The sequence below is a fragment of the Lontra canadensis genome, unplaced genomic scaffold (genome assembly GCF_010015895.1).
Source record: "Lontra canadensis isolate GAN:19392208 unplaced genomic scaffold, GSC_riverotter_1.0 scaffold38, whole genome shotgun sequence".
NCBI classification, from domain to species: domain Eukaryota; kingdom Metazoa; phylum Chordata; class Mammalia; order Carnivora; family Mustelidae; genus Lontra; species Lontra canadensis.
In genome coordinates, this window is record NW_022631032.1 from 10,250,174 (window position 1) to 10,261,704 (window position 11,531).

The window sequence follows — 11,531 nt, forward strand, 5'->3', positions numbered from 1 at the left end:
TCCTAATCAAATTTAAAAGAACAATGTACAAAACATAATATTGGTAAGCCAGAGAGAGCTTAATAACACTTAATTACCAACTGCCTTTCAAGTGGGACATTTCTCTCCCCAAACTACAAACCAGAGAACTGAAGACAAAAAAAGGAAAAAAGAAAAAAAAAAAGTGTAGTTTTATAGTAGTGTCAAGGATGCGGTTGTGGCAAAGAGAACAGAAGGAAACAAAGTTACAGTAAAAATCTGGAAAGGACTAAACTAACAACTTTTATTCTATTTTTTAAAGATTTATTTATTTATTTGAGAAAGAGAGAGGATGGAGGGACAGAAAGCCCCAAGCAGACCTGATGCTGACCGCAGAGCCTGACGTAAGGCTTGATCCCATGACCCTGAAACTACAAACAGAGCCAAAACCAAGAGTCCAATGCTTTAACCAACTGTGCCAACCAGGAACCCCCTAATTTAACTTTTAAAGCACTGGATGTTATTCACAACTAATGAATCATTGAACATTATACCAAAAACTAATGATGTGTCATACATTGGCTAACTGAATTTAAATAAACAACAACAACAAAAACATTTATAAATTGTGTTACATTCCTCAAAACTAGATTACTGGTCTGTGACCATAACATGGGGTCAAACCCTTAACTACATACAATATATTTTACAACCCGCAGGAGCTTCTTTGAGAACAGTTATTTTTCATTCTTTCTGTTTAGTTCTCACCAGACAATCTAATCCTCACTTCCAAGCCTAAGTCTACAATATGATGTTCTTATGCGGGAACTCGAGATTGGTAGGATAGGTAGCTCAAAGTGTGAATTACTTCTGTCCGTCATCTCAGCAATGATCTGCAGCACAGCATGTGTACACCTAAAATATGGGACCTAAAACTGCCAATGATACTCTGACAACGGAGCAAACCTTGGCTAAAGAATAACGTTACCAAAACCTTTTTCCTTTCACAATGTGTAACCTATTATAGTAGATAAGGAAGCTTGGTGCAGAAAAGAAAAGAGAAAAGGAGGGAGAACTGAGGGAATTTATGAAGCTAGAAGATGGAGAAGAGGAGGAACAGTAAATAGCCACCCCAGCAATTGTTTCTTGATGTGCCAATGCTGACTGGTTTCAGCCTCCATGTGGCAAGGGGTAGAGGAAGCAGCTTTCAGTATATATTTCCTACCCCCCTCCCTCTGGCTAATTCCAAGCTGGCTCCATTCCCCATTCCTGTCCTTGTGAGTGCTTCACCAAGATCAAACTTTGGGTGTCTAAAGTAGTATTAGCAGGCTGCAACACGGAGCAGATTAGAATCAGTGCACGAGGACAAACAACCAAAATGAGTACTTCTCTCTCTGCTCTGTGTCGAAGTGCTAGCATACCAACTCTAATGTGACATAGTAAAGACAATGCCCCATTATCTGCTATAACTTGCTAGTTGGACAACAATGCAATAACCAAATTTTTAACTTCATGCTTGATAATGTATCATGATGTTTTCTTATACATAAAAGACAATGAAGGAAATTTAATTAACAAGTCTGAAAACCTCTGACTTTTTAACTCAAAATACAAAACAGAACACATTTAAAAAAAAAATCACAGCATCAGACAAAAATCTAACTTTTTATGAGACTTCACATTTTGAAATACCTAACACATTTTAAATGTTGATGTATATGTCGGTATGTGTTCTAAATCTGAGTCACTGTGGCTAAGTCAGGTCTCAAATATGAAATCAAAGTATTTCCTGATATAGCAAGCCAGTGTTCCTATATACTTCAAGGAACCTCCTCCTCATGTGCAGCTTTGGCACTGACATCAGAGCAGGAGAGACTGTTAAAATCAATAGCAAATCAAGCCACAACAATATTCTGAAAGAAAAAAAAAAAAAACCAGAAAGGCAAGGTAGCTTTTAAAATTCTTTAAAGAGGATTTTATAGGTAAAACAATGCCCCATTTTATTAATAAAATGTTATTCTTGATCACAATATCTATCAAAGCAATAAGATATGTGGGCCTCCATCTAGATCAAGACTCTAGGAACCAAAAATAAAATAGAAGAATCTGGCCATAATTTTTAACATCTTACTTTGTAAGATACTGAGGTTAGTAGGTGAGCAATATTCTGAACTGCACCATGGTTAAATAAAATTGTTTGATGATCTGGACCCTGTAAGAAAAGAGAACATAACATTAAAAAGAGTAATGACTGATTCCAACAAAACATTTACTTAAGTGTAGGAAAGTTCATTTACTACAAATTCTCACCTACACTTCTCTAGCATAAATCCATCCTAATAAAGCAAGGCAGACAAAGCGTTGCCATTTCTTATGTCACCCCAGTTCTGTAGAACTACTGCTTCCTTACCTTCCCCCCAAGTAATGAAAGGGACACAGAAGCTATCCTGGCACAGGCCCTTTGTAGTTCTCAAATAACATACCATCACAGCAACAGAACCACTGCGAATTCTGCATTTCATGTACACAACCCTACACTATGCTGCTAGAGAGAACAGCAGTCATTCTTACAACTTTGGACTGATGAACTAGTCAGAGGAACCCTAAAACTAAGTAAGTGCAAGAACTGGATCAGAGCTTAACCTACCATCAGGGAAGTCTGAATTATGGATGGTGGAAAACACAACACTCCATACATAGAAGTGAATATGGTTTGGTTTCTGTTTCTATCTCGTTTCTCTTCTTAAGTTATCATTTCTGAGAGTAGGAAGGTAAAGAAATGGGAAAATTCAGGATTTTATTTTTCATCAACTGTCTTCTACTAAGCAATTTATCGAAATCTTCAAAGTGACAGAACCTAAAGGTTAATGCAAGGCTTTGAAATTGCCACAGTTTGTATACACTGATTTTTTTTTTTATTTTTCAATTTTTAAGTAATGTCTATAACACATGGTGGGGCTTGAACTTACAGCTCTGAGACCAAGAGTCGAATGCTCACCAACTGAGCTAGCCATATGCCCCTCCTAACGCACTGATTTTATGTACCACCCACCCATTCAAATAATGAAGTCAGAGCAAGGATAAGGATGCTACTTTATGCTTATCATTATTCAGAAGAGAAAAACACAGCACTGAAAGTTGGCTACCTATCTGGGTTCACCAGAGAAAACCAGCTGCTCGTCTAGGAAAAAAAAAAACCTCTCAAATCAATTTTTCCAAGGCACTATTCAGCCAAGTAACAATGATCTTGAAGATGCCTCATTCTTTCCTGGACAAAAGTGGGGAGATCAGTATTCATAGTCCTGAATCACAAAACAGCCATATTCTATTTTATAGGTAGTAATTCCCTGAACATTTTATATACCATTAAAAGGCTCCTTTAAAAAACAAAAACACTTCAGCAATTTCTCTTACTAACTTCTAGTTTCTGATTTTTGATGCAAAATATTCCATACTCTACTCAGGCAACCCCCATTACATATATTAGGTAGATTCTAATGTTTCACTATTAAAAACAATGTTTTGTTGAACATTATTAAAGCCAGCCCCACCTCAGTGGAAACTCTTAAAAGAGTCTGAGGATAAATTCCTTGCATACCCTGCTTGGTATATGTATCCTAACATATCCATCCAGAATAATGCAGGCTTGCTTTTAGAACAACTAAAGATACTGACATTCTCAGGGCACAGGATGGAAGTATGCTCTTTATCTTCCTACCTCATCTTCATCCATGCTTCTGTAATTACAATTATAGGTACTAATTATTGGGTACTTGCTATGAGTTGGGCACTTATCTAAATGCTTTACTTGAATCGTCTCATTTGAAACAGGAGTCTCCTGCTAATTCAATATAAAGATAGTGGTGGAGACTATAATGGAGAACCTGGGAAAAGAAGGGTTTCCTAAGAATCTGACCTATTTTTTTCTTACATAGTAACAAGAAGGTAACTAGAATAAATTGTGAAGTTAAGCCTAAATTACACTAGGCTGACATGTTAGCATACTAAGGTTTTTTTGCCTTCCATATAAATTTCAACATCCTAATTTAAATAACTGGCAGTGCTTAGAAGAATAGCTAAGTAGATGGGGTACTGCCTCTAAACCCTTGCACCTCATGGCTCTTCCATCTCTGTATTTATCTCTGTTCCTCTGCTATGAGGTGACCTGATATTAACAGACTGTCTTATATTCTTCAAGCCTTACAGACATATACAAATACATAAGTATATCCTTTCTCCTATTTCAACACAAATGGCAGAATACTACATATATATGTGCTATATGTACTATACATATACTATACATATTGCTCTGAACCTTTGATTCCTTTATAGTACTTCCCAAAAATCATTCATGAGTACCGAAAGAGCTTTCTTATTTCTTTTTTGACCTTACTCCGCTGTATGGATAACCCATACGTTAGTACCCTATAGTTACACATTTAGATTGTTTACAATCTTTTACTATTACAAAATCACTTCAGTAAATATCCATCCACATACATCTTTTCTTTTTTTTGCATGCATCTTTTTTTGAGAGCTAGATCACTTACGGAATATCTGTACTGATGAAGTTATATTATGAAAAAGATCAAGCACGATGCAATTCATTTAACATAACTATTCCCTGCTGCTTACAAGATATTGTAGTTTTTAATCCCTGAATTTCTTTGCCCCAGAGATTACAGGAAATAATTATAACAAAAGAAGCTCTTCCTCCTCCTCTCTGTGGTTGTACACAGGATTGTGTAAAAACAATTGCAAAGAATGGAATTGATGGCTGAACCAACTAGAGTAAAGTTATCATTTGATTCTTACCAAGTCTCTCTTAGGTCTCTCCAAATTAACCCATATGGACCTGGGCTGGAGAGGCAACATCTACAGGGTGGGAAGCAAATAAGCCCTCAAGATTTTAAACTCCAAAGGACAGGTCTCAAAAGTTTGAGTAACCTATTTAAGAGGTGGCAACAACTTAGTATTACTAGCTTTTATTTATTTTTTTGCTCCTTAATACATCAGGGAGAGAATTTCAAAGATATAATTAGGATTATATTGGTAGTTAAGTTTTAGGGGAGTCAAAAGTTATATGCCTATTTTTGACTGAGTAGGGTTTGGTACCCCTGACCCTCCCATTGTCCAAGGATCAACTGTATATGTAAAGTTGTGAATGAGTCTGAAAATTCTATTATGAATCTTATTTTAAGCCTATATGTAAACTGAACAACATGAAAATAAAAGGTTTTAATAGTTAATGACTATACAGAGATCATCAGATCAATTGTTTTTAAAGATTCATGCTAGTAAATCTACAGAAAAATTAATATTTATATTAGGCTATTGTCATTGGGTTTATAAATCTATAATATTTCCTAAGGCTTAATTATATCTCAGAACACTTAAATTTGATTGTTTAATTACAGTGGCAAAAGCTAATTACCAGGGTAAACGAAAGATTAGTTAAGGTGATTTTCTCTGATAATATCTTCAGTTCTGTTAGTGGCATGAGGATGCCTACAAATTCTTGCTCAGCATAAGATCCTCTCCAGCAAAAGAATTAATGATTTAATGGCTTTCTTTTATCCATGATTTCAGCTAAAAAGCACTGAGAAATTTTAGATGAGCAAGCCTAAAGGGATGATTCAGAAGTTTCTGATGAGTAATTCTAAAAGCTATTTGGGTAACTTCTGAGATGGGCTTATTCAAACTTCTCATAATGTAATATAATAATGTGACATGTAGTAATTATACCTCCAGGTCTAATTTTCAGTGCCCCTTTGGGATTACTGTAACTATTAGATGCTGTGCTCTCAAGCACTTAGTTATAGATGCAGAAAGATTTCTCATGAGGTACAGGAGTTCTGGAGTATCCTCCTTTACCTATCTGCCAGGGCTGGGCTACGAGACTTGGTTTTACTGTTGGAAAATTCTACACCCTATGAAGTTCAGCTCATTTTTAGCAAATAAATGGCAACAAAATTGTCATTTTCTCAAAGTCTTTCTTTGCCCACCTCAAAAGTATTTGACATCCCTGCACCTATGAGTTGACCTACACACTGTCAAAGCAATCTGGGAAGAGAAATTCAAAGATTTTTGACAACATCTTTAAATTCTAAATGTCTTAAATAGAACTGAATAGGCTGTGAAAGCCTACTAGGATTTGGGAGGGAAGGGTTAAACAAATTATTAAGGTACTTTTTCTGGAACCTAGTGATTTAAATTTTCATTTATTTGGGTAATTATTCTAAAATAGTATACATGTATGATCTTCCTGGTTTTATATGCAGGTGTTCACTTCTCTTTCCTTTATTTTCTACAGTTCCCCAAACTCCTGACTTTGCTTATTACAAATATAGGTAGGTGAGTAATGCTGTCCTGAAAAATTTATAGTCATCAGAAGATAAACATGTGGTTAGAAATTGGCAATGTGTAGAAATTATGAAAGATCTCAAATAAATAATCACCTATGGCTATCAAAGGACTATACTCCATATGTAAACTATGAAACAAAGTAAGTAGCACTTTGCAGCACTCTTCAGTTTAGGTTGAGATCCTTTTAGGAACAGAAATTTCTCTCAACAGAGAGCAGAGAAGAAGCTCTCATTTCTCCTTATATGAGATCACTTAAAACAATTTCTAACAATGAGGGTGTGGGGAAACAGTTATGATCACACACTGCTGATAGGAGTATAAAATGGTACAACCTCTATACAAGACAGTATGTGGTAAGATTACAAATGCACACATTCTTTGACTCAGCAATTTCTTATAAAATGTCTTACACAAGATATTTTTGCAGTACTGTTTTATAATAACGTAAGACTGGAACAAGGCAAATGTCCAACAATAGAGAACTGGTTATACAAATTATTGTATATCTTTATAGTAAAAGATATAGTAATATATTTTATAGTAAAATACTATACAGCTGTTGGGGGAAAAAATGAGGGGGCCTCTTATGTACTGATATGGAATAGTTTTCAAGATATGTTAAATGAAAAATACAAAGTACAGAATATGTATTTTATGTATGGAATGTATGGAATGCTACCATTTGTGTCCAAAAAGGGGAAGGGGGATATATACATAGGTCTGCTTATATATAAAAACAGGGGAGAGGGGAGAATATACAAAGGTCTGCATAATGATATATTACAGGTTATCTCTGGGAAGATACACAAAGAAGGCACATCTCCTGGGGGTATAGATTTTACATTACAGAGAACATTTATTCTGGTTCTTACTTTACAGCAGTGTGAGAAGATCTGACAGATGTACTCCTGTGTGTAGCGGGACCTGCTAAGTAGCGCCATGAGGTGTGGTATCACTGTGGCATCCTGGAGACGAAGGAAAAGAGAGCACAGCAACAAGGAACTTAGGCACTGTGAATACATCTAACTACTTCCATGAGCAGGCACATATGCAAGCTTCTTAATCACAGCAAATCAATACTCTTTAAGGGATACAGCAAAACAAAAAAGAGAATCACCAAATTGTTTAGGTAAAAGATGAGGGGCTTCAATATTCATCCTCAACAACAACACATAAGAATGGGAAATTCTCAATTTCTCCCACATAAACAGCCTATATCCCCACAATAAGACAAAATTATTTCAAAAGACATGACAGAAATCTGTTCTGAAACCAAAATGTGAGCTAATGAGATATATAATAACAAATAGACTGTTAGGAGGAATTACAGTATAAAAATAAAACTTGACAGTTTTGATCTCTGAGATGTTATGGTAAGTATCAGTTACTAGTAAGAATCATAATGACTGGGGCACCTGGGTGGCTCAGTGGGTTAAAGCCTCTGCCTTCGGCTCAGGTCATGATCCCAGGGTCCTGGGATTGAGCCCCGAGTCGGGCTCTCTGCTCAGTGGGGAGCCTGCTTCCCTTCCTCTCTCTCTCTGCCTGCCTCTCTGCCTACTTGTGATCTCTAGCAAATAGATTAAAAAAAAAAAAAAAAAATCTAAAAAAAAAAAAAAAGAATCATAATGACTGTAGTTAGCTAATTTCAAACTTCACAAGACAATTTGTAAAATATCAACTCCTCACTTAGAGCACATTCTCTGCCTATTGCTGACACTTAGCAATATACAAGTTGGTGCAGTAGACAAGAGGACAATCTGCCCAATCTGCTGCAGGGCTCTCCAAGAATCCTCTTCTTCTTAGGGTGCAAACGGAATTAAAAGTTGAAAGGGTATTTGGTCTGAACCACAGAAGGAAAAGGAGACTTAGCTCAAGCCTCTTAGTCAATGCTGTCATAGTCCTAAAGCTGTACTTCTCAAATATGAATGTATATGCAAATTCCCAGGAGATAGTCATCAGGTACAGATTCTGATTCCATAGGTTTGGAGTAGGATCTAAGCTCCCAGGTAAGGCTGCTGTTGCTGGTCCATAGACCACACTTTGACAAAAGACAACAGAAGGAAGGAAGGTAACTTAAGAGTACTACTGTTGAGATGAACAAGATATGGGGTTTCCCATAGAAAGAAAAGAATGCCCAAAATCTTTAAAAGGCTAAGTGAAAAAACAAAAGGCAGTTGATTCCCTCTATCAGAATCTTTCCCTTTGCTTATTAGTATAACCCTTTTGTGTTATCACAAGCAGTTTAAAAACAAATGAAAAATTTAGAAAACCCCACAGGTACTCAATGTGTAGAAAGAAACGGAAGAGAGAAGATGAGAATGTTAAGTACATTTCTATTTCATGGAAGAGGGAGGGGAAACAGTGATTCCGTTGGCAGAAAACAGGGAAGCACGTAGCAGCTAAGAAAGGACAGGCAATCAAAAGATGATATGAAAGCTTCTATTAAGCTCCTGAACTTATTCCCACCTCCTTTCTTTCCTCCATTGCTCTCTCACCTCTCGGTTTTCCTGTAATAACAGCTTCATCCCGTTTCTTCACACCTGCCCCCTTTCTGCCAATTGTCTTATAAGATCTACAATTTATAGTTCATTAAACAAGAAACAGTTACATAATTTGCCCACAGTCACCCAACTGATAAACAGGATTTCAAACTAGACATCCTACCTTCGTCTAAGCGAACTGCCCTGTTTTCAGTTTAGTATCTAAGTTGCTATGCCAGCTGGCTCTATAAAATCCAACTCACAGAGGGCAGTTAATTACACTAAAACATTACTCTCTGTCATCATTCCATCCAGCACTCTTCACAGATTCACCATTGTCTCTGAGGCATAAAACACTGTCACTGTGAAAGTCACTTAAGGTCCCTGGGTCTAAAAAAGTTAAGCTGGGTGGACTAGTTTTCCAAATTACGTACCATGGACCATTAATGGGTCATAAAATCATTCTGAAGAGCAAGGAGAAAGGAGTTAAAATGGCTGGCCAGGACCAGTTTCTCACTCACTGGGCTAGGGGTTGGAAAGTAACTTCTAGGGTAAAGAAGACAGGTGATTGGTTTAATCTCTTTGTAAACATCACAATATGACCTTCAGGGAAACAGACTGATATTTACTAGGAGGTGAGTCCTTCTCTGTATAAAGCTTGGAGAAGGAGTTCCCAATTTAGGACTGTTTATAGGAAACCAGTGGTCCATGGACCAACAGCCTCTGAATTACCTGGAAACTTGTTAGAAAAGCAAATTCTCAGGCCCTATCCCAGACTCACTGACTCAGAAAGTCTGGTAGAAGGCTCTAGCAATCTGTGCTTAATAAATCCTCCAGCCAATCATGGTCTGTGCTCAATTCTGAGAACTGTTGTAGTGAACAATACCAATTTATATGGCATGGCTCCCTGAAGAATACTGCACAAATCCCTGAGGTGTAAAATTGAGATATTTCATAATTTAGAGTCTCCCTGCTGTGTAAAGTGACCCATGAACCTCACTTACAGACTTTATGTACCATTATGGGCCAGAGGAGCATGTATCTGATGTGGGGAGGATGACTATGGAGCCTCATGACATGCCCCTCTCTCCCTGCTTCCATTGCCTATGCCTCCTGATTGCTTATGCTCTTGAAGTATTCGAAAATGTGATTCCAGATAAGATCTCTGACTTACATATGTCCTATATGACACTGTGATTCTCTGTGTTGGCTCACAGAATCACAACCAGCATTTTTCTAAAAATGAGAAAGCATAGACTAAAAACCAGAGGGTATCACATTTATGGAATTGTTTTGTGAAGACTGTCTCAGGAATATTCTCTCTCTCTCTCTCTCTCTCACATACACACACACACACACACACACACACACAGTGTGACAATGGAAAATGTTTTTCTTATTGTGGACTGCAGATCAGGGAGTATGAAAAATACTGGCCTGGATAATGCTCATTAAGAAAGTCCAATGTATTCAATAGATTAAAGATCCCCTAGTAATCCCTAAGGTTTTTGAAAACTACTGAATAACTCCAAAGATCTCTGGATTCTTTCACACATATTCTCTGATTCTAGCCTGGCAAGTAAGCCTCCTGCAAGCTGTGTTCTGGTTCACCTCTTCCGTTGAAACGAACACTGATGCCCTTCCTATATTTAACTATTCTGCCCACTGTCCTGTATCTTCTCTCTTACACAGATCTTTCCTAGAATGGCCTCTTTCCTCTCCACTTCTCTAAATCGTATCCATTATTCAAGATCCAGGTCAAATTCTCTGTAAAGCTTACTCTACTGGATTTAACCTAAACTGAGTACATTAAATATACTGCCTTAATTTGATATTAAGAGAACAAAATGGGTCTTTTAAAAAATAGCTTATAAATTCCTCAAGGTCTGATACTATCTTTCACTTCTTTATAATACCTAGAACATTTGATATTTGCAAATTAGCAAGAACTCAAATACTTCTTAAGACTTTTCTGTAACATAGTTATGATGAATTTTGAGATGTTGAGTAAAGTAGAGGTATGCTGTTAGTGAAATGTACTGGTGGTTCAAAAACTTCTAAAACTCACTGTATATAGAAGCTCCTCTGGAGTTACAGGACTGGTGAAGATGGTGCGCAGGCATCGGAGGCAAGCTTCAATGAACTTCAGGTCTGGAGACAGTAGTCCTATTAATAGAAAATGGACATGAGACTCATCCTTTCAGTCTGTATTTTAAACCCTGCAAACTATTTCTAATTTTTACTTGTACAAAAATGACTTCCTTACATACCTTGCAGTAAGGCTGGGATAATATGGCAATCTAGAAGAGACTTGACATTATTTTCAGTACCCATAGCAAGACTTCCCAATACCACTGCACATTCAGTTTTCAGCTCTGTACTTGAGGTTTCTTGCTGAAGCAAGTACAACAATCTAAAAAGAAGGACTTTGATAAACAGAGGAGACTAAAACAATTAAACAAAAGTAATTTAGCTAAAAGTAATGTGACAGAAAAATGCTACCAATATATCCCACATACTAAAAATATGGTTTGTGAGCTAACAGAAGGCTAGGAAATGATCATTTGTTTGCACCAACTATTCATTTAAAAAAGGAATATTTGGGTAAAAAATCAAAAGAGATTTTCTTCATTTTGAGCAAAAGCATTTTATATATATATATATATACACATATATATGTATATGTGTGTGTATATATATATATATATAAAATGCTTTTGCTCA

At 36.6% G+C, this 11,531-nt stretch overlaps 1 protein-coding gene across 5 annotated transcripts in view; it reads right to left on the bottom strand.

Moving 5' to 3' along the window:
- ARMC8 (armadillo repeat containing 8) overlaps positions 1-11,531 on the bottom strand; it is a 108,225-nt gene that overhangs the window by 53,064 nt on the left and 43,630 nt on the right. For 3 of the 5 annotated variants that reach the window (XM_032869609.1, XM_032869608.1, XM_032869610.1), the window contains 4 exons: positions 11,078-11,220; positions 10,876-10,973; positions 7,200-7,292; positions 2,090-2,170 (listed from right to left, as the gene is read on the bottom strand). In XM_032869609.1, the coding sequence (XP_032725500.1) occupies positions 2,090-2,170; positions 7,200-7,292; positions 10,876-10,973; positions 11,078-11,220 (415 nt within the window). Of the gene's footprint in view, positions 1-2,089; positions 2,171-2,605; positions 2,716-7,199; positions 7,293-10,875; positions 10,974-11,077; positions 11,234-11,531 lie in introns of those variants that run through there. The other 2 variants (XM_032869611.1, XM_032869612.1) reach the window with 2 other exon arrangements.